Below are 25,453 nucleotides of genomic sequence, written 5' to 3' on the forward strand. Positions count from 1 at the left end.
AAACAGAGCAAGCTGTTTTGTAAACATAGCAGAACTAATGGTGGCAGTGGTTAGAATAAGCAGATCTTAAGCAGAGCTTTAGCATTATCAGCTGAGATAACGGAGACACAATTTACCAAGTTCATGAGGACTATGCAGACATATTTTATGCAGACTAGTCCGCAGAGATGTTAGCTGCCCTTTTCCTGACCATAAACCTGTACATGTCCTGGATGGAGAGACGGTCAGCACTGATAATCCTCTATGCAGACTTAATTGTTTGTTGCGGTTTGGACCTGTCTAGTTTTGTAGCTGATCAAAATCCCACAGTAAATGATGTGCACAGGACAGACTTAATAATGGCAGTGTAAAGGATTACAAACTGTTCCTGTGGAAGGTTGTACTTCTCAAGTTGCTGCATGAAGAAAAGACTCTGCTGGGCCTTCTTCTGAACAGTGTCTGTGTGTGAGGAGCAGCTCAGGTCCCAAGAAAGGGTGGTTTCTAGGAACCATAAATGATCCACAGTAGACAGTGTTGTTGAGGGGTGAAAGAGTATTCATGTTCTCCGGTATTCACCATCATCTCCACAGTCTTGAGTTGGTTAAACTCCAGATGGTTCCAACTGCACCAGCAAAATAGTCAATCCACGTCTGGTCTGTATGCAGACTTATTATTGGCCTGGATCGGACCAATAACAAAGGTGTCATTGGCAAACTTCAGGTTTCGCAGCAGAGTCAGCTGAAAGTGCAGTCATTTTGGTGAAGAGAGGAGTGGGAAGAGAACACATCCCTGGGGGGCATCAGTGCTGGTGGTTCACCCCACAGCCTCAACTGTTGCAGCCGTCAGGAAGCTGGTGATCCACTGACCATCTGATCATGTTGTGGCCGGCACTGTGAGCTGGGTTAGCCTCTGGTGGGGAATGTCTGAGTTATGTTTTTGAGGGCTAAGCTCAAAAAAAAATAATGACTACTATGCCTGTAGTCATTATATTCCGTGATAGTGTGTATCTTGGTGATGGTGGAGCAATTGAACATAAGGGAACCAAATGCAGCTCCAGTGACTTGTGGAAAATCTATGTGAAGATGGATGTCAGTTGATCAGCACAGGGTCTCAGGCAAGAAAGCGGGACACCATCAGGTCCTAGAGCATTCCTTGTCCTCTTATGCTGAAAGAACCTATTCACATTTTTCTCAAAGGTATTTAATGCAGGCAGGAGGTCAAAGAGGTAATGGGGGGAAGAGGGCTGTTGAAGTTGTCAGATGGGGGATCTTCACAGTGTGTGGAAATGGCCTCCTGTAGTTAGTAATGTTGTGCAGGCCATAAAGACCAAGTCAGCCTTAGGCTGTGTAAGTACTGGCTTTAGAAGGTACTGTTTTAAAACAAAAGTTACGTATGTAACTGCGATTCTATGAATCCCGGATGACTGGCAGATGGTGGTGCTGAAAGTACTGAAAATTCCTTTTGCGCATGCACAGTTTGAGTAATTACACCAATAAAGTCACACCTGTGACACACCGGATGACCACTCCAAAGCTAAATATGCTAACCTCATCCGAGGCTCTGTTCCTACAGAATCTTCAGCAAGGAAGGATTCTGAGTGACAGAGAACCTCTGGCGGTCATCCGGGATTCATAAAACTAATTAGATACATAACGTTTGTTCTATTTCATCGCTACTGACTGCCAGACGGAGATCCTGAAAGCACTAAATGGCTAATACCAACTATGTCATCAGAGCACATACCTCACTGAGAGGGCCCAGCAGAACCTTGCAAAAGAACCTGGCCCAGAGTATGAGGGGCGGCCACATTGATGTTGTAGAACCTGGTGAATGTGCTTGGGGAAGCCCATGATGCAGCAGCAATTATGGCCTCCACCGGAACCCCCCTTGTAGCAGCCCAAGAAGCAGAGACATTCCTGGTAGAGTGGGCCTTCACACTGACCAGCAGCGGATGGCGTCCTGCACTGTAGGCACGGCAGATGACATCCACAATCCAGTGAGAGAGACACTGTTTAGAAAGAGGCCAACCTAGCCTGGGACCATCATAGCACAAGAAAAGCTGGTCTGAGCATCTTAAATCTGTAGTGGCCGCAACATATGCCTCCAGTGCCTGTACTGGGCACAATAACTCAGACCTATCCTCAGTTGCACCTGACTGAGGCTGAAACCGAGCCAACCTCAGTAGCTGGTTATGATGACAACACCTTAAGCACAAATGCAGGGTTAGTCCACAAGGCGACACCAAAACATCCGGACCCCATCGGAGACATGAGGGACTGACAGAGCATGCAGCTTGCCAACTCGTACTCGTACTCGTCGTCTTCCGCTTTATCTGGGACCGGGTCGCGGGGGCAGCAGACTCAGCAGAGACACCCAGACGTCCCTCTCCCCAGACACCTCCTCCAGCTCCTCTGGGGGGAGCCCAAGGCGTTCCCAGGCCAGCCGAGAGACATAGTCCCTCCAGCGTGTCCTGGGCCGTCCCCTGGGCCTTCTTTCGGTGGGACATGCCTTGAACACCTCCCGAGGAAGGTGTCCAGGAGGCATCTGGGAGCTGCTGCTCCTCCACATCGAGATACATTGCTCCTCCACATAAATACATTGCCCGTGGAGTGGACAGACAAGGAAAGGCCAATCAAGAAGATCCCTGGACACCTTCAGAAGGCGTGCCAATCTGGTCCCTCCCTGATGGTTGATGTGGTGAACAACAGAGGTGTTGTCAGTTAGAACCAGCACATGCCTTCCCTCTAGGTGGGGCAGAAAGTGCCCAAGGGCCATGTGTACAGCACGCAGCTCCAGCACGTTTATGTGTTCAGAGCGCTCTTGTCAACACCAGAGACCCCGAACAGCTCTGTGTTGCCCCAGCCTGTAGGGCTGGCATCTGTTGTGACCACCTCCCTGTGACACACCACTGACCCCACAGGGACTCCTTCTGGACAAATAGTCCTGTCTCGCCATAGAGCCAGGGCACGAAGGCACGTCCATGTACAGCCTGGCGTCCAGGCAAAAGCTGTTGAGCCACCTCTGCAAAGGACGCAGAGAGAGCAAACCCAAGGGAGGGTGAAAATACCACAACTCCATCCATCAAGGGACAGGGCGTCCAGCAATGGGGAAGCAAAAGCTCAAAGCAAACCAGACACGAGAAGAAATATAGAGCCTCCGATGATGTGAGCATATATAGCTTTGGAGTGACCATCTGGTGTGTCACAGTTGTGACTGTGTTGGTATAATTACTCAAACTGCGCATGAGCGAAGGGAACATTCAGTGCTTTTAGCACCGCAACGTCTTGTTGGCAAAAACATTTTTAAAACATTACCAGAATTAGGACACTAAATTAATCCGCCTCATTTTCAAATGAAGAGTGTGGATGCGTGCTAAACTGAAGCTGGAATTCTTCACTTTATAAAAGTAATTCTGGATTAGGTTCAGAGGCAGACAGTGTCAAGGACAGTTGGATATTTTGTTTTGAAGATGAATTGGTTTGCCAGTGCTTCTTTTGTTTCTATTCTGGTTTGACTTGAAGGAATGAAACATCCACACCTGTTTTATTCTCAAAGTTTGTTCAAATTGTGCTGCTAACAAATACCATCTCTCTGTGTTTATGTAGTGAGATGATATGCAGATGAATCCATTTAGGGAAAATGCTTTTTTATGTAAATGTATCCAAATTACTGTCACACAAAAAGCCTCTAATTTCCAAAGGCCAGCACTCTTTGTGACACTGAGTTACTGAGAAATACTGGCACTGGTCCGGAAAGGAGGGGATCATTTTCATCCACGAGAAAAAGCAGGAAATAAATAACCAGTTTAACAAAAAGAAACTGTCAGAGAAAAGACTGGCGCATTGATAGTGAGACTGGTGTTGGTGCGTAGCGTGCTGGGGAACACCAACCGTGGTGGAAGTTAGCGGTGGGTAGATAGAAGCACACAATTTGATGTAGCAACACCCAAAGCGCTAAACGCGATCTCAGGTAGGAGAACAATGTTACAAAAGGTCCTGGATATCAATGGGAAAGACAGAGAAACAGAACGGTATTGTTGGAAACAATACCAATTAAAAATTACCCTAAATGCTATTTTTTTTTACAAAGAAATATCTAAAGTTTGCATTTAAGATGAATAACCTCATTTGTCTGTAAATATGCTCTATCCAGAACTCCTCAAGTGGCATAGCTTTAGCTTCACCTGGTTCAGATTGTGTAAAATATCCCCTCTTAAGCACCTTTTGCTATCTGATTAATAATCAATAAATCAAAAAAATAGTCGACAGAATAATTGATTAGCAAAATAATTGTTAGTTGCAGCCCTAGAAATTATTCAGGTAGTCAACAAATAAAACAATGATTGTGAAACAATGTTTGAAAAACTGTTATTGCTGTTTTATATTCAAAAGTCAAACTTTATGATTAAAGAACATTCCCTCAAAGTGGTAATAATCCACGCTTTCACAATCCTCCAGTGAATCAGAGTGTCTTAACCATTATTTCCAAAATAGCTCAAGCTCAGTCAGACAGGGCGGAGTAAGTCTGTGAACATCAGTGTTACAGGCTTGCTGCAGATTCTCAATTAGATTTAGATCTGGACCATTTTAACACATGAAAATGCTTTTATCTAGTGAGTAAATAAGTAAAGTCGATTTACAGAGCACCTTTTACAGACACAATGTCACACAACACTGAACAAGGAATCACACTGCCAGATTCTCAGTGATCTGGACAATCTTAAGTGCTTGAATAGAAGGCAACTGAACCTCTTCTCTTGTTTCTTGAAGACATTTCACATCCCACCCATAAGGCTTTTTCGGTTCAACTGAAAAAAAATCTGATGCACCCCTGAAAGTTTTTTAATATTTTTAATTCTGTCAATGTCCTGTCCAATGACCCTATTGAGATTCCAGAAACACTGACCTGTCTGTCTCATGTGGTTCAGAGGAGAAGTGTGGTGGCTGCAGCTGTTTGTCCCTGCTCTCTACATTGCATGACGGAAAAGTGAGGTAGGAAGAGGGAGGGGCAAGGTGGAGCCTGTGGGGTGCTTGTGCACGTGCACTCAAATAATAACAAAACACTTTTGGGGGGAATTGATGGCAGAGAGAGTAATTTTTATATTTAAATAATGATGCATAGAGAAAGAAATTGGGCTCCAGCAGGGAGGGCCCTTTTCTCCTGCTGGAGCACCACCAGAGTCTATCTGTGCACGTCCCTGAATGTGTCGAAACTCTCTGTGACAACTAGAAGCACACACATAATCCTCATTCAAATAGGGCTATCTGCACCACTTTTGCACTTGTTTTCAATTGTGGATTCAATCTTAGTAGATCACCAGCAATACCCCCACTAATAGTATGTACAAAATGTTTTAACTGAACTCAGCTCAACTGAATCAACTTTTTAGAGTTAAGTGCTATGATACAATATATGCTGTATAAAACAGAATTTAATTGAATCGAGAGGAGCCAGTTGAGGTGGCTCGGGCATCTATACCGGATGCCTCCTGGACGCCTTCCTCGGGAGGTGTTCCAGGCACGTCCCACCGGGAGGAGGCCCAGGGGACGGCCCAGGACACGCTGGAGGGACTATGTCTCTCGGCTGGCCTGGGAACGCCTTGGGCTCCCCCCGGAGGAGCTGGAGGAGGTGTCTGGAGAGAGGGACGTCTGGGTGTCTCTGCTGAGTCTGCTGCCCCCGCGACCCGGTCCCGGATAAAGTGGAAGACGACGAGTACGAATACGAGTACGAGTACGAGTAATTGAATTATACTTGCCAAGCTCCCAATCTTTTCAGGCAGTCCACTGACAGGTCAGTTTCTCTGCCAGATGCCTAGCCTATACAATCAATTACATTTTAGACGCACTCCTTTGTGGTTGTAAGAGACTATGGTATTTGTTCATTCAGATTTATCCATCCATCCATCTATTATCTTCCCCTTCTTATTCCCCTATTATCATCCCCCTAGGTCGGTTCACAGGGGCAAGAGGTCTGGAGAAACCCAAACGTCTCTCTCCTCAGTGACATCCTCCAGCTCATTATGGAGGATCCCAAGGCATTCCCAGGTCCTCCCAATGGGACATGACCATAAAACCTCCGAAGTGAGGTACCCAGGGGGCATCCTAATCAGATGCCCGAACCCCTTCACCTGACTTCTTTTGATGTGGAGGAGCAGCAGCTCTACATTGAGCCCTCCTTGGATGACGGAACTCCAAGCCCTATGTTTGAGGCTAAGTCCAGCTACCCTCTGGAGGAAGCTCATTTCGGTCGCATTTCAGCTCCTTTTTCACCACAAACGACTAGAGCGGCACCCACGTACCCCTGATGAAGCCCTAGTCCATCTGTCCATCTCCCTCTCCATCCAAACATCACTTGTGAACAAGACACCAAGGTAGTTAAACTCCTCTGCTTGAGGCTGAAAATGTACCCCAATCACCTTTTTCCGGTCACCTTTGAATCCAGTTCACTACTGCGTGGTTGACAGCTCTGCCTCTCTTTTTACCCAAGCGTCTTACCAGAGGTCTGATTACAAAATCAATCATCTACCTATGGCCTAAAGTGGCCACTTCTGGGGGAGGCCATTCTTTGCGATGACACTGCTCCAACTAATGCTATTGCTGCCCACATGAGCTTTGAAAGCCCTGTAAGGTATTATGATTAACGATTCTAAATATTTATCAAAATTATAATTAAAAATCACAGTTTAGAAGAAATAAATTCTAACTAAGAATCATTTCTTACAAAGCACTTAATGAGTACAATTAGTTAATTATCATTAATAATTGATAATTATCAACCAAAACCACACCAAAATTGTGTTATCAACCGTTTTACTGAATTGTGGGAAACACTAAGCTCATTTTGACAAATAATCACTCTTACCCAAAATAAACAGAAGCGCTGTCTCTTTAACTATGTGAAAATTTATTAAACCTATAGTCCTTCTTACAAACGACTAATCATGTTCAACAACTTTCACCTAATTAAACATGCACTATTCTACAAAAGGGCTAAATTACTAACTAAATATAATTTAAAAAAAGAATAAAAAAAGAAAATATATGCACACCGAGTATCTATTTAGATCAAACCAGCAGTTTATGGACGATTGAGAATAACAAAGTGGAACAGTGGAACAGAACCACTACACGGTGAAGCCTTTATCAGGCTGTAGAACAGTAAGGCAATGCCCCAGATGCAGATCATCTAGCAGCCGGCCCCTTAGCCACTAACATCTGATAGCCACAAATCTTGAACAAAGGGTTGTAAAATTCTAAGGCAGGCGGGAGCTTAGTGGAAAAACCTCAAGGGCAATAAAATGATGGAACAATGGTGTGGCCAGACCACAATCTGCAGTTTGCTTCGAATGAAAAACTTCTAAAAAGTTCAATTTGAACTCTTAGCTGAAAACACACCCAAACTTTGTTGAGCGCAACTGCGCTTTACAGTCCAATAGTATTTAGACAACAAATCAAAAGAGTTCAGCAGAAACACTTTAATAAATATTGCATGTAACAGGTATTACTTTGGATTACATAGCGGTGATCCAAATTCACCTTAAATATGCCTCACCCTGGCTAGACTTCTAAATACACCTATCCAATTTAATATGAAAAGAACAAAATTACTTTGACGTCAATTTTTTCTCTTCACCGGCTTGAGGATGGTTCATGGGTCTGAAGAAAAACAGGGATAGACCTGTAGTTGTCACGCGTCCGTGATCAACTCAGTTAACTTCTCCTCTGTCCAAAACGTGGAAAATATAAGAAACCATTCTGGTCTGACTGGAAAAACAGGGAGGAAACTTTTCTACTTGAAAAAAAAACCTCTGTGGGTTTTCACCTGCGCCTGGGTTGCGTCTGACAGTCTTTGATCGGGATATGGATCTTATTGTATCAGACAGATTTCCAGCTTTCACACAACAGCTCTGAATCCTTATCCTCCAGTGAAATGATATTTCACATCCTTATATCCAGATTATGCTGCCAAGGATTAGCATGCCGAGATTCCCGCCTTTGCCTGCCACCCAATTTCAAGGCACCCAATCTCAATGTTGCTTTCTGTGGGTGGTGAGCCTACATAAAGAGGCTTCTGGTAGCTTCTTCAGGCTGAGCCTGGCTGAGCCCCAGGAGTTAATGCTCAACCACCAGGGACACGCAGGCGAGCTCCCCCTCCGGGACGGGCTCCAGGAGGGTGCCCCAATTGCCCTAATCTGGGAGAGGTTCGTCTTTTTCGGTATCATCAGGATCCATCAATTGCTTTTAGTCTGACCCTTCCCCTGAGGCCTGTACCCCAATAATCCCTCAGGATTATTGGGGTACACAAACTCTTCACCACATTAAAGTGGCAATTTAATGGAGGGTCATTAAGATTTCCAACTGAAAAATTCCACATGGTAGTTCTGACCTGCCAAGAATGGTTTGAACAATTTTGGAACAGTAACAAAGACCCTTTTTCTTTACCAGTCTCTCATTTGGAATGTTATTAATAGCAAAAATACTCATCACCGATGCATCGCTGTTAATATGTGTGTCATTTAAAATACTTGTCAAAGTAGTACCAGTGTTGTCGCATGGTCAAAAAATAACTGTAAAGCACTAAAAAAAAGAGCCTTTTTCAAGAAAGTGTTTCAAAAATGTTTAGTTACAAATGGCCTCTAATTAATATATACTCCAGATTAAAACAGATAAACTGTTTCTCTAATAACGTCAGTGCCTTCTGCTTTTTTGATCTAGGTGAAGAATCTCCACTCTTCTAAAAGGCTTGACTGTTCAGGTGTGGTGACTTTGCCGAAAGAGCAAGGCCCTTGGGTATTTGAGACCATGTCTGATGGAGAGCTTCTAACTACATCAGTCCCCTTCAAACGAGGCTGTAAAGTCAGAGCAAGTCTACCTGTATCACGTTCCAGCTGTCAAACAAGCGAGATGCCACCAGGTAAACAGAAAAACATGCACATTCAATTAACCACACACACGCACTCTGAATATGTACACAACAGTAGTGCATCTGAAGCAACACACATGCACTACTCACAAAATGTTAGGGATATTCGGCTTCCAGTTGAAACTTCAGGATTAACCTAAAATGCACTATAACCATTACAGGTGAACTTCATGTGACCTTCTCTAAACCTTTGAATGCACATGTCCAACTGTTCAATGTTTCAATGGTGCATTTTCTCCCTTCATAGTTAGAAATATCATGAAGGAATGAAGGAAATCTTGAGGAATTTTAACATATAAAAAGGCAAGGCAGCAAGCCTGAACTGTACACTTTCTGTATTTGTGTCACCCTAGTACTCTCATCCCCCACTAGGGGAATTGAAACACGCTTTGAGCAGCCTTTATCAAGGTTTCTTTAAAATGGTTTTGCAAAATGCCTCTTCCTGTTGAAAGGACATGCTGGGCATGCTCAGAACAGGGATTTCAGTTCAGGAGAAAATTTACATATTGACTTCCTCAGCCAGACAACTTTTTACAAATTGGCATTGAAGCATAACTGATATGGTAAACAAATGTTTGGAATTTGGTGATGACTGAAATGAATTAAAATGAATAAATAAGACCCAAAATGTCTAATTTCTTAATATCTTTATTGCAGCAACTACCATTTGGTGTTGTAGGGACTGAAACATTAGAAAGTAGTATGCAGTAGGTTATCTTCAGTTCAGTTTATTTGATATCCTTTTCCAGTTTACATCAAACTTCATTTAAGTACACTTTACATATCCAAATATCTTCAAACAATTTAATCAGTTTCATTCCAGTGTAGTACACTCCAATACAATCAGATTTAGTCAGAAATTAAATTACACAAAGTTAAATTCCAACCAGTCATTATACAGTACAGTCAGCCTCCACTGTTCATAGAATGCCAGTTGCTAAAAAGTTGTCTGTCTGAAGATAGTTGAAGATGGCATAGGGTTTTTATTTTGATGCATTTCCTTATCCTGAGCAAGCATGGGGTGACAGTGGATAAATGAGTCTCTTAACAGGACAATACCATGAGCAAAACCAAGATCAGAATGAGTCAATCTATCTATCGTTGCCATCCTAGAATGCAGTAATAGATATTTATTAACAAATCAGAGGGAGTTGAGGGTAGAAAACATGGTGTATCTTTGCTAAATGCTGTTTGTAATGAATTGTATTTGAAAGTCAATTTAACATCATGTTTTCCCTTTTTTCTGTTTATTTAGCACTTTGTATGTTTTATGACATTCCTCACCAATATGTTATAGAAACAGTGGATTGAATACTAAAAACTGGCATTGCTTGTAATTCATCTTTAAGATTGAAAGTCTGAGGTTGACGATTAAACTGTTATAGTCTTGGAATGCAGTAATTTATCTCTTTTGCTGCATATATCCATTGCTAGATTAGACTTCTAACTGTAGAAAGGACTTATGCCTAATGCGTTCCAGCTGTTACAGTTTAAAGTCCTGTAAAATTCTCTGTGTGTCTTGTCAGGTGTGCTTTACCTGCAGTATGGGGGGGAGACAAAGAAGGTCGTGATTTCAACTGAGATCAGCAGTGAGGACTCCCTGCGGTCTCTGTTTGTCACTGCCTTTCCCCATCAGCTTACCATGAAGATGCTGCTGCCTCCAAACATGGCCGTCTGCATCAAGGACACCAATCGTAATGTGTACCATAACTTAGAAGACCTCAGGTAAGGGACTGTTGGGACATCTCAAAATTAGAATAATATGGAACAGCTGAGTATTGGTGGTCACTCATTTCAGAGAATTTAACCCGTTTTATAGAGATACATTATACATAGAGTAAAATATTGTACATGTGTACACACACATATATATATATATATATATATATATATACAAGCTCACAGGCTCGTTTTAAGGCATGCCAAAAGAGGATTATCTCATCGCCTCAGTTCGTTTGGATCTTCCGCTGACCTCCTGGAAGTCCAGAAGTCCTCTGTCTCCCTTAAACTCCTATCTAAAACCGGGTTTAGAGACTGGACAGACTGATTCCAGACGTCAGACACCGATCATTAATGGAAAAAACAAAGTGTACCATAATAAATTCACTTAACAAGGAGAACTGTGAGAATCAAAGTGGCCCTTTTATTCATTCTTGCAAGAACTGAGAACGGACAGAGAATACAACCAACCCAGTGTCTCAGTCTGCCCGCCTCGCTGCACACAGGAAAACATAGACCTTTTATAGTTCTTCACAAGCTGAGAATGTAGTTGAAAATACAGAGGAGACAGGGAGATGAAATGGTCCTTTAGCTTCAGATATCTACAAGGAAGTCAGCATGAGGTAAAGCCCCAGAGAGACGAAAGGTATTTTTTCATGGGCAAACAATCATATCAGTGGAAGGCCTTGCATTCCAGGTGTCTCTAAGTGTGGCATGCTGAGCTGGCAAGAGGTGATCTAATCTGAAGTGGACATTTCATGGACAACAAGCTGATTTAGGACACACATAGTAAAACAGATTCTAAACAGGATGACCTTTATGATTTTTTCCCCTAACTCACTTCTGTTGCCAGTGGTTTGGACATTAATGGCTGTGTATTGACTAACTTTGAAAGGACAGCAGGGCTGTCCCATGACAAGGTATAATAAAATATAGTGATAGTGGGAGGATTGCCAATGGTTTTATTTTTAATAGAATCAACTTTATTTATAAAGAATCCCGTCAATTAATTTCTACTGAGAGCTGAGGGAACAGACAACTCAACACTGGCAACTAAAAGGGAACCTTGAATTATTCTTAGTGTATCTGCAGGTTTCAGCAAGTCAACCTTTAGACTTTTTAAGACATTTTTAATGCCACCTTGTGTAATATTTAAGACCCAAAAAAACTGAATGTGAGGGATGGTTAAGGAATCCTGCTGCATTACAATCAAGCATAGTATGTGTGTCACATTCACGTTTAGCTTTTGTCTGTTTATTGAACATAAATGCCCCTTTTCCACTGGCTCGTTTTAGGTGGTGTGGCTGTGCTCCTCTCGGTTTCATTCAACTCGTTATGGTAACAGTTGTGTTTCCAATGACCTGCTGATGGCTGAAACACCAACTCCAGCCGTCGGTCGGTGTAGGGCTTTGCTGCTATTAATGTTACTGTGTTACATTGTCACAGTAAAGTAATCTGCGTGAAATGATAAAAAATAAAAACATAAATAAACTAAATACTAATAACATGTTTTAATGTATATGCAAAAATGTCTTGTATATGTTTTTTCATGTATTAAATGATCCACTTAAATAATTATCTGGAACTCAGTGCAGCCTGAACTTATAAAATAAGGCTCAGGGGTTCTGATGGGAGGAGGGTGTGGCAGGAGAAGCAAAGAGGAGAGTCGCTGCTGTCTGGACTGGTGACTCTCCAATGTTTGCCTAAGGAAGTTTTTGTCTCAGCCATGGCAATAACAAGGACAAGGACTTTAAAGCGCACAACTGCAGACTTTTGACTGTGGTGAAGTTAGTTTTAGGTTAGATATTGGATATTTGTGCTCCACGGAGTCAGCGGGAGCTTCCTGTTTGATCTGATGAAAGTAGTCTGATGATGGCCAGTTGCTCTCTGCCTGCTCCCTCCTCCTACAGACGCTGGTTCCCTTAAGGGCCGTCAATAAATTTCCGAATTAAACGCTGTTTCATGGTGGTGTTACTTTGTGTTTTGGGGGAAATGTTTGTACGTCTGAACTGCTGATTTTATGTGTGATCAGCTGGTTTAGGATGTCATTAAATACAGCGCTCTGCCTGCTGTAATTCAGAAAACTGACATTGTGTCATTTTTCTTTTCTTTCAGCCTTCAGGCATGTATTATTATTATTTGCAAATAGTAAAATTATATTTCCATTTGACCCACTCAGGCCACTGTAGTCCTTAATATTATTGTAGTCGCTCTTGAGTTTTATTGACTTTTCCCTGTACCTCAGTAAAAACCTTCTCATTTCTCCTGGTCCCATGGCCAATCACATGTAGTTCCTACTCAGCACCGATTGGACCTGCTCAGAAGCAGTGACCAAAAAAGTAGGTACCAGTACGGAATAAACAGTAATGGATACCCTACAAGTGTAGTCGAGTAGGGCCAAATCGAGCTACTGGAATAGGGGCAAAAGTGTTAAAAGTACTCTCTCGTTCAATCGTTGTATGAACATGTGCAAGAAAATGTGCTTGCAATTTGTGAGTCAGGGAAAATCAAACGAAACATATCCTATTCCATCATTAGAGTTGTAAGACTTGTGCTTGACCACTGTGTTAAAAATCCACAAAATCTCCGACTTCAGAGTTTGTGTTGCACCAAATGCTGCTCTTAAATCAGTGCTCATAGCAGCGGCGACCGTTTTCTGAGGAGCTTTAGCCACGCCAGTGGAGCAAAACAGTGAAACTTCTGGGGTCTGTTTGTGACTCTTGGCAGCGGCTTTGTGCTTCTAACACTTCAAATGGCTCTCTATAGCCTTAACCCCGATAGTGCAAATCTTAAAAGGTTTTTTGCACAGAATGCACCTAGCCTCGTATAGGTAGGCAACAGAATTGAGCCAGTGGCAAAAACGAACATCATCCAGCCAACTGGCGATAAATTTGCACTTGCCCATAATCGACGCAAAAAGCTTGCAAGCAAGTGTATGTTAGCAGCAAGTTACCTGTAGCCTTAAATGCCTCGAGTCACAGAAGGCAATGAAGATGCATTTGTGCATCTCAAACATTTGTCGAGAAAAAAGTCCTGCAAAAAAAAACTACGTATACGAGAATATACGGTATTTAAATACGTAGTTCAGCCAAGACAAAATTTAAGACCTATGATTATTGTATTTAAGGCCTATTTTGGATTTTTTTCCCTGAATTTAAGACATTTCAAGGCATTGTTTTTAAATACATGAATTTCAGACTTTTTAAGGATGCGCTCAAAAACCCTGTAATCCCCCTCTATTAATGATGAAAACAAAATGCATTCTAGTTTGGCAAAGGGTCTATTTATACAACAAAAGTTGCGTAGAGTGCCATTTTCTCTCTAATATCCTACCATTGTGCTTTAAAGTAAGCGGTTCTGAATTTAACCATGAAGCCAGCCTTCTATGAGTAAGTACCGACTTTTTCAATGTGGCTACACTATCTAATGCACCATGCAGTGAGGAAGTAACACCATGAACAAGGGCTTTCAATTGTGAGGGGAAGAATTAAGTTGGTGCCCTTTGCTGTGTTTTTCTGTGATAATGAGAACACAGAAAATGGAACAGATTCTTTAAAAGTTCTTACAGGATTGCCGGATAAAGATATACTAGTGACATTAGCTCTCAGGGACTGAATACTCATATCAAACTTAAAAGTTATTAAAAATTGACAGACAGTACAATATTATAGCTGTAACTGCAGCAAAAGGTGGCTGTACAAATTATAAAATATAAATAGATGCAAGTTTATTAGTTTTTGATTTTGTTTGTAAAATGTTTTGAAAACTATGCATCAATTTAATTAATTCCCTATCCTTTCTATTCTTGTTTCCAGAGACATAACACCATATTCCTGTCTAAAAGCATATCATAGAAATCCAGGACATGTGTTCAGCCTCCATGCCAGGCCTGCCAACTCTGAAGGAAAGGTAAGTGAAATGACAAGTGTATGTAGCTTAATCAGGTGAATTAAAAATGTATATTTAGTGAATAAACAAACTGCTGTGGTATCTGAAACACAATTCTGTGTTCTAAACACGGAAGTGTCACAAAAGGGAGCTGTTGGTGGAGGACCCAAATGCAGGCAAAAAGGAGACAGAGGTGGAGCAAAAAATAAAGATGTTTAATGATTCAAAAAGCAACTTACAAAAACAAAATTCAAGACCAAAAAATCCAAAAATGTGAACTAGAGATCATGAAACTTTTAAATCCAAAAACAAACCAGGAACATGGAGGGAAGACGATTAGAGAAAAATTAAACTAAGCAGTGTTAAGCAGATGAACCAGCAGTGACCAAAGAATCAAAGGGGAATATACTACAAGGAGACATCACTGAGGAGTGGAACAAGAAACAATTGAGACTAATGAGCAGAGTGGAAGCAGATGAGAGTGTAATCAGAGGACACAGCATGAATGGCAGAACAGGAACTAAACACAGACCAGAAACAAATACGCAAAACACAAACAGAACACAACTAGATAGCAGAAAGACTCAAAACCAACAGGGGACTGGGAAACTCAGAAACAGAAGGAAAACAGGAACTAAAGAGAACACCGAACAAATGGAACAGACTAACCAAATCAAAATGAAGACAACTAAATGTGATACCCCTAGCTAATCAAGAATAATACACGTCATGTCTTTGCGAATTATGTCAGGGCAGTTTTATCAAAATTGACTAACTTATTTGATTATTGTTTGACATGTTTAGACAAAAGAAAACTCTAAATATTGTTAAACTTAAATGCAAAATGTTTGCTTAAGGTAAAGGTTTCTGTGCAATTTACTTATTGAAACAAATCTATGTTAGTTTTAAACACACTTGTATTATTGTTTGTTTGGTCTTATTTACCCTTAAAGCTTGATTGCCAAATTTACTATCCTGAATAAATATCCTGAATTAAGCCCTTTTTACAGCACTATAGTCAACATTAAAGGGTTCATGACATGAGATAATCTCAGCCTTGAGAGGATTTCTTATTTTAGATGGACTTTGTAGAAGCATCACCAAAGTTTGGCATGTTCTGCAGCTCTTCGTTCTTTGGATTTATCTCATTTAAAAAAGAAACAAACTAATTTCAAAATAATTTTCTGAAATAACTGATCCAGATATCTGCTCTAAAAACCATACCTACATTTTAGTTTTAAAAAGCGCAGAAAAAAAACGTTTCCTGTTAGCACCTAAAGTAAAGAAGACCAAGAACAAGAACTCTGTTTCAGATACTTAGCATCAGTGTAAACTTTTAGTATTACACACTATATTAGGTTTATTAATCTTAGTGTCACAATTAACACTGAAATATGTACAAATATTTAACTATTTTTGTTTGTATACACCACACAGAGTAATATAAAATATTTTATGGCATTAATTTTACACCAGATTTGCCAGATGCGTAATAATATTTATTTAATTTCTCCACCGGCTTTTTTTTTTTTTACCTTGCCGTAGTTGTGGGTAATACAGCACAAACATAATATTACAATATTTCATTTTATTTATTTTTTGGCTAAAGTGAACATTGTGCATTATTGAACATTTTGGCAACAACACAGCCAGAATGTGCAGCTTACAGCTGATTGAACTATCATAAAACTGACTAGCTAGTTAGCGTTTCACCACTTCGAGAATTAATTTACTTTATTAAGAAGCTCACAGTGATATGACATCATTCTACTACAGCAAGGGGAAATGTTACAAATAACATCAAAAAGCCTCACTTTGAAAAATCTGAACTATACATTGAAGATGTTTTACACAGCTGTTTTGTGATCATGGTTACTTTTGCAAATAAAACCCTTCAGGTATTGATTCTTATACATATTGATGCAACGTTCTGGCTTGCAGCTCTTGCAGTTTCCCTACTGAACATGTTGCCATACATGGAATAGCACAGTTGGTGATCTCCATGTAGAATAGAAATTGGGAACTCCAGTCCTTAAAGTGTATTCTAAAACTGTGGTTATTAGTCTTGGTCCTCAGGTCCTATTGTTCTGCACGTTTTAGGTGTTTTCCTGCCTTCACACTTAAATAAATAGGTGATTAACAGGCCTTTGCAGTACCTGATGGCTGCTGAGGAGGTAATGCCATTATTTGATTCAGGTGTGGTAGAGCCAGGACACATCTAAAACATGACATCCAAAACACCCCTGAATCAAATGTATGGCTCATTATGATGTCTGTGTAGAATGTGACTGCATACTGTGGAGGTAATTCAGCCATTTGATACAGGTGTGTTGGACCAAGGATACATCTAAAAGTGCTGCAAACTGTCTCAGGCCTACAACAAAACGCATTCAACTGTATCATTTATTGACAACTCTTTGGCAACACATGAGATAGAATCAAATTCTGTGTGAAATTGAAGAGATGGGAAATTCATTTGAAACAGCTGTTTAGTGTACCTTTAGAAGACCGATGTGGTCGTCCCAGTTCAGTCCAGCCTCTTTTGTCCTTGTGCAGATGGTGGTAGCAGAGGTAGCAGCAGCTATATAGCAGACATGTCACTGTCCCAATCTATAGACCAACAGACACTATTTTACCATTATACCAGAAACTGATTAATCACAACTGCAACTTACCGTCCTCAGCTTCAGTAGCTTCAGTAGCCAACCCTGCATTGCACAATAACGGAAAAAGCTTAGTGGTGGGTACCAGTCAATGGTTTCCCTTTGTAACCTTTGTTTTGAAAATAGTGGACCACGTTTACAAAACATTGATGGCACAAAAGTCTGAAATTTTGTTCAATCTGTATTGAAACTACATATCATGGAGTGATAAGAGACATGGAATGCTACATATGCTATATGCTAATGCTATATTTCAGTTAAATAAAAAATGAAGATGTTTTACCAGCCCAGGTGTATCCAGAAACCATAGAAAGACTGGGAAAACTGCTGTGTTTCAAAGCATCTCTTACAGCTTCCACTTCCTCGTCAGCACTTCCCCAACAGTGAAGGGCCTAGGTTGACCATGGCCTGGCCGACCACCTTAAGACAAAAAAAAGTGCTGGGGCGGCCTGTCTGTCTCCACCCTGGAATGAAGGGGTCCACCTCCTGGGCCTGGGGGCTGCTTGCCCCTCTGTGGTATCGGTACCTGGACCTGGGAGTATAGTGTATGTATGGTGAGTGTGGGTGAGTGTACAACATCCAATGTTGTGTATCTTTACATTGGTGTGGAAGTGTTTTTATGTGTAAGCGTGAAGGGGGGATGTGTGATTTGGGACTGTGTGTGCCTGTTTTTGTGTCAGGTTTGGTCTTGAGCTACTCCCTCTCTTGGATCAGCTTTGGCCCCCCACCAAATGTGGTTAGGCCTACTCCCCACCACACTCCCTGCTGTTGGCTGGTGTCTCTGCCCACTGGTGTATCGGAGGTTCTCGGTGTCTGGGGCTGGGTCCTTTTGATGTGTGCTGGCTCACTCCCGGCGGCTGCTTCCCAGGGCCTGGGCCCCCTAGCTCTGCTGGGCCTCTGCTTGGGGGGTGATGTGCCCCAGGGTCTCAAGTCTCTGGGTTCATGGCTGGATCTGCAGGCTCACCGCTGCAGCGCCCTGGGGGTTCTGCACTGTGGATGCTGGGTGGTTCCCCTTGGGCTCTCCTCTGCTCTTCTCCTTCGGGGTTAAGGCAGTCCAATCAGTGGGTTTTGCACTGGGGGTCCTTTGGATGTTTGTGGCTTAGATGTCCTCCGTGTCGGTCTTAGGTCCAGGGGGACAGGTCTGTGGCTTCTTAAATTTGCTTTTGCATATTTTTATGGAGAAACCTTATATACACAAGCACGTTCACACGTAAACCCACAGGGTTTGGATTTAGGTGGTAATAGATACACAGATGCTCTATATTGAGCCACAGTTACCACCAAATACAGCTTGTATTCATTAGTAGCGTCTAGGTATCCTGAAGCACTCTCCTGATCATTGTAATGATCGTGTAACATTGCAGAAGACACAATGCCACAGTGAATGTAATCAAAGCTAAAGCCAACAAACGAGTGTGTGACCATTTCTTTTGGTGGCGACTTTTTTTTTTAGCTAGGCATTGTATAAGTGCAGCATATTATGGTTTATAAATAGAATAAATTTGTCACAAACTGTAAATTAGTATCATTTAAGTGAAAATAAATAATTCAGAACTTCAGTTATGCAACTAGTTGATCAGAAAGGAGCCTACTTTAAATTGGTGCCTGGCTACGTCTCGCCTGTTTACAAATGTATGCCTTAAATTAGCAAATCACGCTGTTTATTTTTATTTAATTGCTCTTGAGAATTATCAGTGTTTAATCTGCTGTTATATAAACAAAAAATTATCCTGTATTCACCCAGATAAGGCGGTGCTCAGTGTCATGAATGAACATCGACCACCAGGTCATGCAGCAGCAGGAGCAGCCTGTCAGCTTCTGACCAGGAATAAGTCTGAAAATGCTGGAGCAACCTTAGATCTATGTCCATTATTGATTAAATTAATGTATATGTGAGGTTTTGTCATCTATTATTGCCTTGAGTAAAACTTAAAGTTGTCTTTTGTGACAAATTAATAGTAGCATTAAAAGACGTTGCAACTAACTGTATCCCCATCCTGTACCAGTTAAAAAGTGGACGCATTATACAATCCTTGCAGTAGTACTTTACAAATTACACATTCAACTTTCAACAGGAGCCATTGCACAAAATCGTTACTAAACGTGAACTCTGAGAACTTTAGAAGGCTACCAACTTTAAGAGATTATGGGCTAGCTCATAATATGATCAGCCAAGAGTTGCTAAAATGCTAATATGGTAGTGGTCAATTTTTGCAATCAAGGTGACACAGTTTTTTAATGAGAAATAGTGTGTCTCTTCACAACACCCAGGTACAAAAAGAGTAGAGATGTTAGCAAACTAACATTATGATATAGTAACATTATCTAAGCTCTGGTGTGTTAGAGCTGAAGAGAGTTATGTTACTGACTCTTACCTCAGCTAAATTTAAAAAAAATCCAAGCCAATATGTTGAAAAGGACCACATATCTAAGGTGTACCTCGTCTTCTTGCCTATAGATGAAAACAGACGCCAGCACAGCATGTATGTGCATCCTACACGTATGATTTCTGAATTGTTACCAAGCTTTACCAAGCAAAAACCAACACAAAGCTAGCACATATACTTCTAACACTCTTTCTTTCCCTCCTTTTAGCTTTACTTTTCTTTCTATCAGTCTATTTTCCTCCTCTCTCTTTAACTCTACCCATTTTCCTCTGCTCTTTCACTCTTTTTTGTAACAGTCTACTTTCCTCCTCTCTCCTGTTTTATCAGACATTCACTGTTCTAAAACAGACATAATATAATCAGAATCCCCTCCAAAAACATTAGAACCTATAACATACAAAAACAAATTACAATTGAACAAATAAAATCTCAAATATCGAGGCACGTGACGTCGCCCGGTACGGCGGAGCCGGGGTCCCACCCTGGAGCCAGGCCTGGGGTCGGGACTCGTCGGAGAGCGCCTGGTGGCCGGGTTGCTCCTCGCAGGACCCGGCCGGGCCAAGCCCGAACGAGAGACGCGAGGCCATCCCCCAGTGGGCCCACCACCTGCAGGGGGAACCGTGAGGGACTGGTGCAAAGAGGATTGGGTGGCGGACGAAGGTGGAGACCTCAGCGGCCCGATCCCCGGATGCTTAGGCTGGCTCTAGGGACGTGGAATGTCACCTCGCTGGGGGGGAAGGAGCCTGAGCTTGTGCGGGAGGTCGAGAGATATCGACTAGAAATAGTCGGGCTCGCCTCCACGCACAGCGTGGGCTCTGGAACCCATCTCCTTGAGAGGGGTTGGACTCTCTTCTACTCTGGAGTGGCCCACGGGGAGAGGCGGCGGGCTGGTGTGGGTTTGCTTGTTGCCCCCCAGCTCAGCCGTCTCGTGTTGGGGTTTACCCCAGTGGATGAGAGGGTCGTATCCCTGCGCCTTCGGGTTGGGGAGAGGTCTCTGACTATTATTTCAGCCTACGGGCCGAGTGGTAGTGCAGAGTACCCGGCCTTCTTGGCGTCCCTGTCGGGGGTGCTGGATAGTGCCCCTCCCGGGGACTCCATTATTCTGCTGGGGGACTTCAACGCCCACGTGGGGAACGACAGTGACACCTGGAGAGGCGTGATTGGGAGGAACGGCCTCCCCGATCTGAATCTGAGTGGTGTTTTGTTATTGGACTTCTGTGCTAGTCACGGATTGTCCATAACGAACACCATGTTCAAACATAAGGGTGTCCATCAGTGCACTTGGCACCAGGACACCCTAGGCAGGAGGTCGATGATCGACTTTGTTGTCGTATCATCAGACCTTCGGCCGCATGTTTTGGACACTCGGGTGAAGAGAGGGGCTGAGCTGTCCACTGATCATCACCTGGTGGTGAGTTGGATCCGCTGGAGGAGGAGAAAGCCAGACAGACTTGGCAGGCCCAAGCGCATAGTGAGGGTCTGCTGGGAACGCCTGGCGGAGCCCTCGGCCAGGGATGTATTCAACTCCCACCTCCAGGAGAGCTTCGACCAGATCCCGGGGGATGTTGGAGACATAGAGTCCGAGTGGACCATGTTCTCCGCATCTATTGTCGATGCTGCTGCCCATAGCTGCGGCCGTAAGGTCTGCGGTGCCTGTTGTGGCGGCAATCCCAGAACCCGGTGGTGGACACCGGCAGTAAGGGATGCTGTTAAGCTGAAGAAGGAGTCCTATCGGCTGTGGTTGGCTTGTGGGACTCCTGAGGCGGCTGACGGGTACCGTGAGGCCAAGCGTGCTGCGGCCCGGGCTGTGGCAGAGGCAAAAACCCGGGCCTGGGAAGAGTTCGGTGAGGCCATGGAGAAGGACTACCGGTTGGCCTCGAAGCGATTCTGGCAAACCGTCCGGCGCCTCAGGAGGGGGAAGCAGTGCTTTGCCAACACTTACAGTGGGGGCGGGAGACTGCTGACCTCGACTGAGGACATTATCGGGCGGTGGAAGGAGTACTTCGAGGATCTCCTCAATCCTGCCATCACGCATTCCGTGGTGGAAACAAAGGCTGGGGACTCGGGGTTGGACTCTTTCATCACCCAGGCTGAAGTCACCGAGGTGGTTAAAAAGCTCCGCGGTGGCAAGGCTTCGGGGGTGGATGAGATCCGCCCTGAGTACCTCAAGTCTCTGGATGTTGTAGGGCTGTCATGGTTGACACGCCTCTTCAACATTGCGTGGCAGTCGGGGACAGTGCCTCTGGACTGGCAGACTGGGGTGGTGGTCCCCCTTTATAAGAAGGGGGACCGGAGGGTGTGTTCCAACTACAGGGGGATCACACTCCTCAGCCTCCCTGGTAAGGCCTACGCCAGGGTATTGGAGAGGAGAGTCCGACCGATAGTCGAACCTCGGCTTCAGGAGGAGCAGTGTGGTTTTCGTCCCAGCCGTGGAACACTGGACCAGCTCTATACCCTCTACAGGGTGCTCGAGGGTTCGTGGGAGTTTGCCCAACTGGTTCACATGTGTTTTGTGGACCTGGAGAAGGCATTCGACTGTGTCCCTCGTGATGCCCTGTGGGGGGTGCTCCAGGAGTATAGAATCGGGGGCCCTTTATTAGGGCCATCCGGTCCCTGTACGAGCGGAGCAGGAGTTTGGTCCGCATTGCCGGCACTAAGTCGGACCTGTTCCCAGTGCATGTTGGACTCCGGCAGGGCTGCCCTTTGTCACCGGTCCTGTTCATAACTTTTATGGACAGGATTTCTAGACGCAGCCAAGGGCCGGAGGGGGTCTGGTTTGGGGACCAGTGGATTTCGTCTCTTCTTTTTGCGGATGACGTGGTCCTGCTGGCCCCCTCTAGCCAAGACCTACAGCATGCGCTGTGGCGGTTCGCAGCCGAGTGTGAAGCGGCTGGGATGAGGATCAGCTCCTCCAAGTCCGAGGCCATGGTACTCGACCGGAAAAGGGTGGCTTGTCCTCTTCAGGTTGGAGGGGAGTTCCTGCCTCAAGTGGAGGAGTTTAAGTATCTCGGGGTCTTGTTCACGAGTGAGGGAAGAATGGAGCGGGAGGTCGACAGACGGATCGGTGCGGCTGCCACAGTAATGGGGGCACTGTGCTGGTCCATTGTGGTGAAGAGAGAGCTGAGCCGAAAAGCAAAGCTCTCAATTTACTGGTCGGTCTACGTTCCTACCCTCACCTATGGCCATAAACTTTGGGTCATGACCGAAAGAACGAGATCACGGATACAAGCGGCTGAAATGAGCTTCCTCCGTAGGGTGGCCGGGCACTCCCTTAGAGATAGGGTGAGGAGCTCGGCCATCCGGGAGGGGCTCGGAGTAGAGCCGCTCTCCTCCACATCGAGAGGAGCCAGTTGAGGTGGCTCGGGCATCTATACCGGATGCCTCCTGGACGCCTTCCTCGGGAGGTGTTCCAGGCACGTCCCACCGGGAGGAGGACCAGGGGACGGCCCAGGACACGCTGGAGGGACTATGTCTCTCGGCTGGCCTGGGAACGCCTTGGGCTCCCCCTGGAGGAACTGGAGGAGGTGTCTGGAGAGAGGGACGTCTGGGCGTCTCTGCTGAGTCTGCTGCCCCCGCAACCCGGTCCTGGATAAGCGGAAGACGACGAACGAACGAACAAATAAAATCTCATTTTTGTTTCAGATACCCTTTAGAAGTTGATTATTTTTAGATGAGAAATAAGGTAATCCTTATATAATCTTGTAAATATTAGCGTTTCTTTTAATTATTTTACTAGTTTCCTTGAAATGCCAAAATTGCTATATTTAGCAAAAAAACCCAACTATTTTTACTTGGAGCTACAGGCTAATACAATAGAAGAACTGCACATTTAACCAGGTGATTATATCTCCCTCTTCATCATTCGCGGTTCATGCAGTTCTTGCCTCACTTTCCCTTTTACTGGCTTCTTTTTTCTTTGCAAGTAACTTTCATATGTCCAAATTGAGTAGACACACACCCCTCAGCATGAAAGTCACAAATCACAACAAAAGATTAACACAAAAAACCTCCTAACTAGATCTCAAAATATAAATAAAAGGTACAGTAAGGCAGCACTTAAAAAGATTTTTTTTTTAATCATTCCGTTATATCTGCCACTCTCCCTCACTCAGCTGCAGTTGCTCCCTGAACTCTCGTCTTGCCTTTTCTTGTTCTGTTCCTTCATGAAAGCTTGGTTTATTTGCATTTGCCTTTAGTAACACAAAACACATACCTGCCTTATTTTTTTTGACCTGGGCACAGTGAATGTTGACAACATTAGTAACGTTTCCTACTGTGAACCAACCCTTCATCACAGCAAGGACAGCCCAGCCCAAAGCAGCATGCTCAGCTCTTCTTCTCCTTTGTAATGTTAATAGCACCCAGCTACTGTACCAGCTGCTGTTGTGCACAACACTTTCTACCCCCGGTTACCGCAATAACAGTCTACATGCAACACTTTTTTCTCGTTCACAAAACTATAAAATCTGGGACATTTCCTGGGACAGCTTAATCCGTGGACAGGTCATCTGAAACAGGGACTGTCCTCAGAAATTGGGGAGGTCTGGTCACCCTACCCAATGAGGTTCACTTGGTAAAATATTCAACTCACAGCAGATTTTCCAAAACATTTGGTAGACTGGTGGGTCTTTTACACGTTGTGGAGGTCTGAATCTCTGCAGAACTTTATACTGACTATTGACTCCACTGTCAGAACAGATTTTCACTCCATATAGTTATAAACAATTAATTTAGGTAAAATAGGTTTACCTTGAAATCCTGACACTCCACTTATTACTGTATAGTTTCTACCTGCTAGCTTGGGAACAAATCTGGTTGGTAGCACCTTCATCAAAACAGCTTCATCAAAATAATGTTAAAATCTATATTCAGCCATGTCAGTCAGACAGTCAGTCATTTTCTACCGCTTATTCCATAGTGGGTCGCGGGAAAGCTGGTGCCTATCTCCAGCAGTCTATGGGCGAGAGGCAGGGTACACCCTGGACAGGTCGCCAGTCCATCGCAGGTCTATTCAGCCATGTTTCATTCCGATAATCTGAAAGATGTTTGGTGAAAGAAACATCAAACAAAAACTGAAACCAAATTAACTAGTTAGAAAATGTTTTGGTAAAATCACCACATGAACAAGATGAAGATAGAATCTGTACAGCTACACAGTTTTCTCCTAAGCAGTCCGCTGGGACTTTATTCCACTTGGGCTCTTGTTGCAGAGAGAAATGCGGAAAGACAGGTTCAACAAGTTTACAGTGAACTGGTGTGTGCCAGTTGCCTGAGGCCCAATTAGCAACACACATGTCATCTTGCTTTGACCTTAATGACAAGGCCAGATCTCTTCTTCTCTGAGATTGATTAGTGACAGAACATTCCTCTGTAGATCTGAAATCACTATAAAAGAAGGAACATTTAATAACCTGGGGAGTTTTTGAGTTGGTCATGACTTAAAACAATTAGATACGTCAGACTTTTTGGTTTCCATTCAAATTATGTACTAGTTCTGCACTGCTTGATAATTCAAATTCTATTCTGATGCATACATCTTCAACTGAGTTCAAGTCAAGTCAAGTGTATAACCTACAGCAAATTCTTAGTCCTAGAATTTGAAAGGTTTTACTGGCCATTAAGGATTTTAGGAAACATGTAGGATAGTCCAGGAGTCTAGAAATGGATGGCATTACATATTTTACATTTATCAAATTATGTTAGACAATCATCACACATCCAGCCTTTTTTCTATACAGTAAACTAAGCAGTTATCTGCAATTGTGTGAATAGATGAATGAGAAGCATATTTAAAGTGCTTTTTTGAACTTAGATAAGATTATGTGAAAGATAATGTTTTCTATTCTAGATTTACCATTTACAGCCTTTTTCCCTCAGTCATATTAGAATGATCAG

The 25,453-nt window shown here is 43.3% G+C and overlaps 1 protein-coding gene across 1 annotated transcript in view; it reads left to right on the plus strand.

The window, feature by feature from the left end:
- The first annotated feature begins 8,701 nt into the window (after positions 1 to 8,701).
- Positions 8,702 to 25,453, plus strand: part of si:ch211-207d6.2 (sickle tail protein homolog) — a 63,904-nt gene continuing 47,152 nt past the window's right edge. The window contains exons 1-3 of the mRNA XM_047368961.1: positions 8,702 to 8,892; positions 10,428 to 10,626; positions 14,436 to 14,529. Of these exons, the coding sequence (XP_047224917.1) occupies positions 8,781 to 8,892; positions 10,428 to 10,626; positions 14,436 to 14,529 (405 nt within the window). The 5' untranslated portion in view covers positions 8,702 to 8,780. The remainder of the gene's footprint in view (positions 8,893 to 10,427; positions 10,627 to 14,435; positions 14,530 to 25,453) is intronic.

Source organism: Girardinichthys multiradiatus, chromosome 6, assembly GCF_021462225.1.
Source record: "Girardinichthys multiradiatus isolate DD_20200921_A chromosome 6, DD_fGirMul_XY1, whole genome shotgun sequence".
Lineage (NCBI taxonomy): Eukaryota > Metazoa > Chordata > Actinopteri > Cyprinodontiformes > Goodeidae > Girardinichthys > Girardinichthys multiradiatus.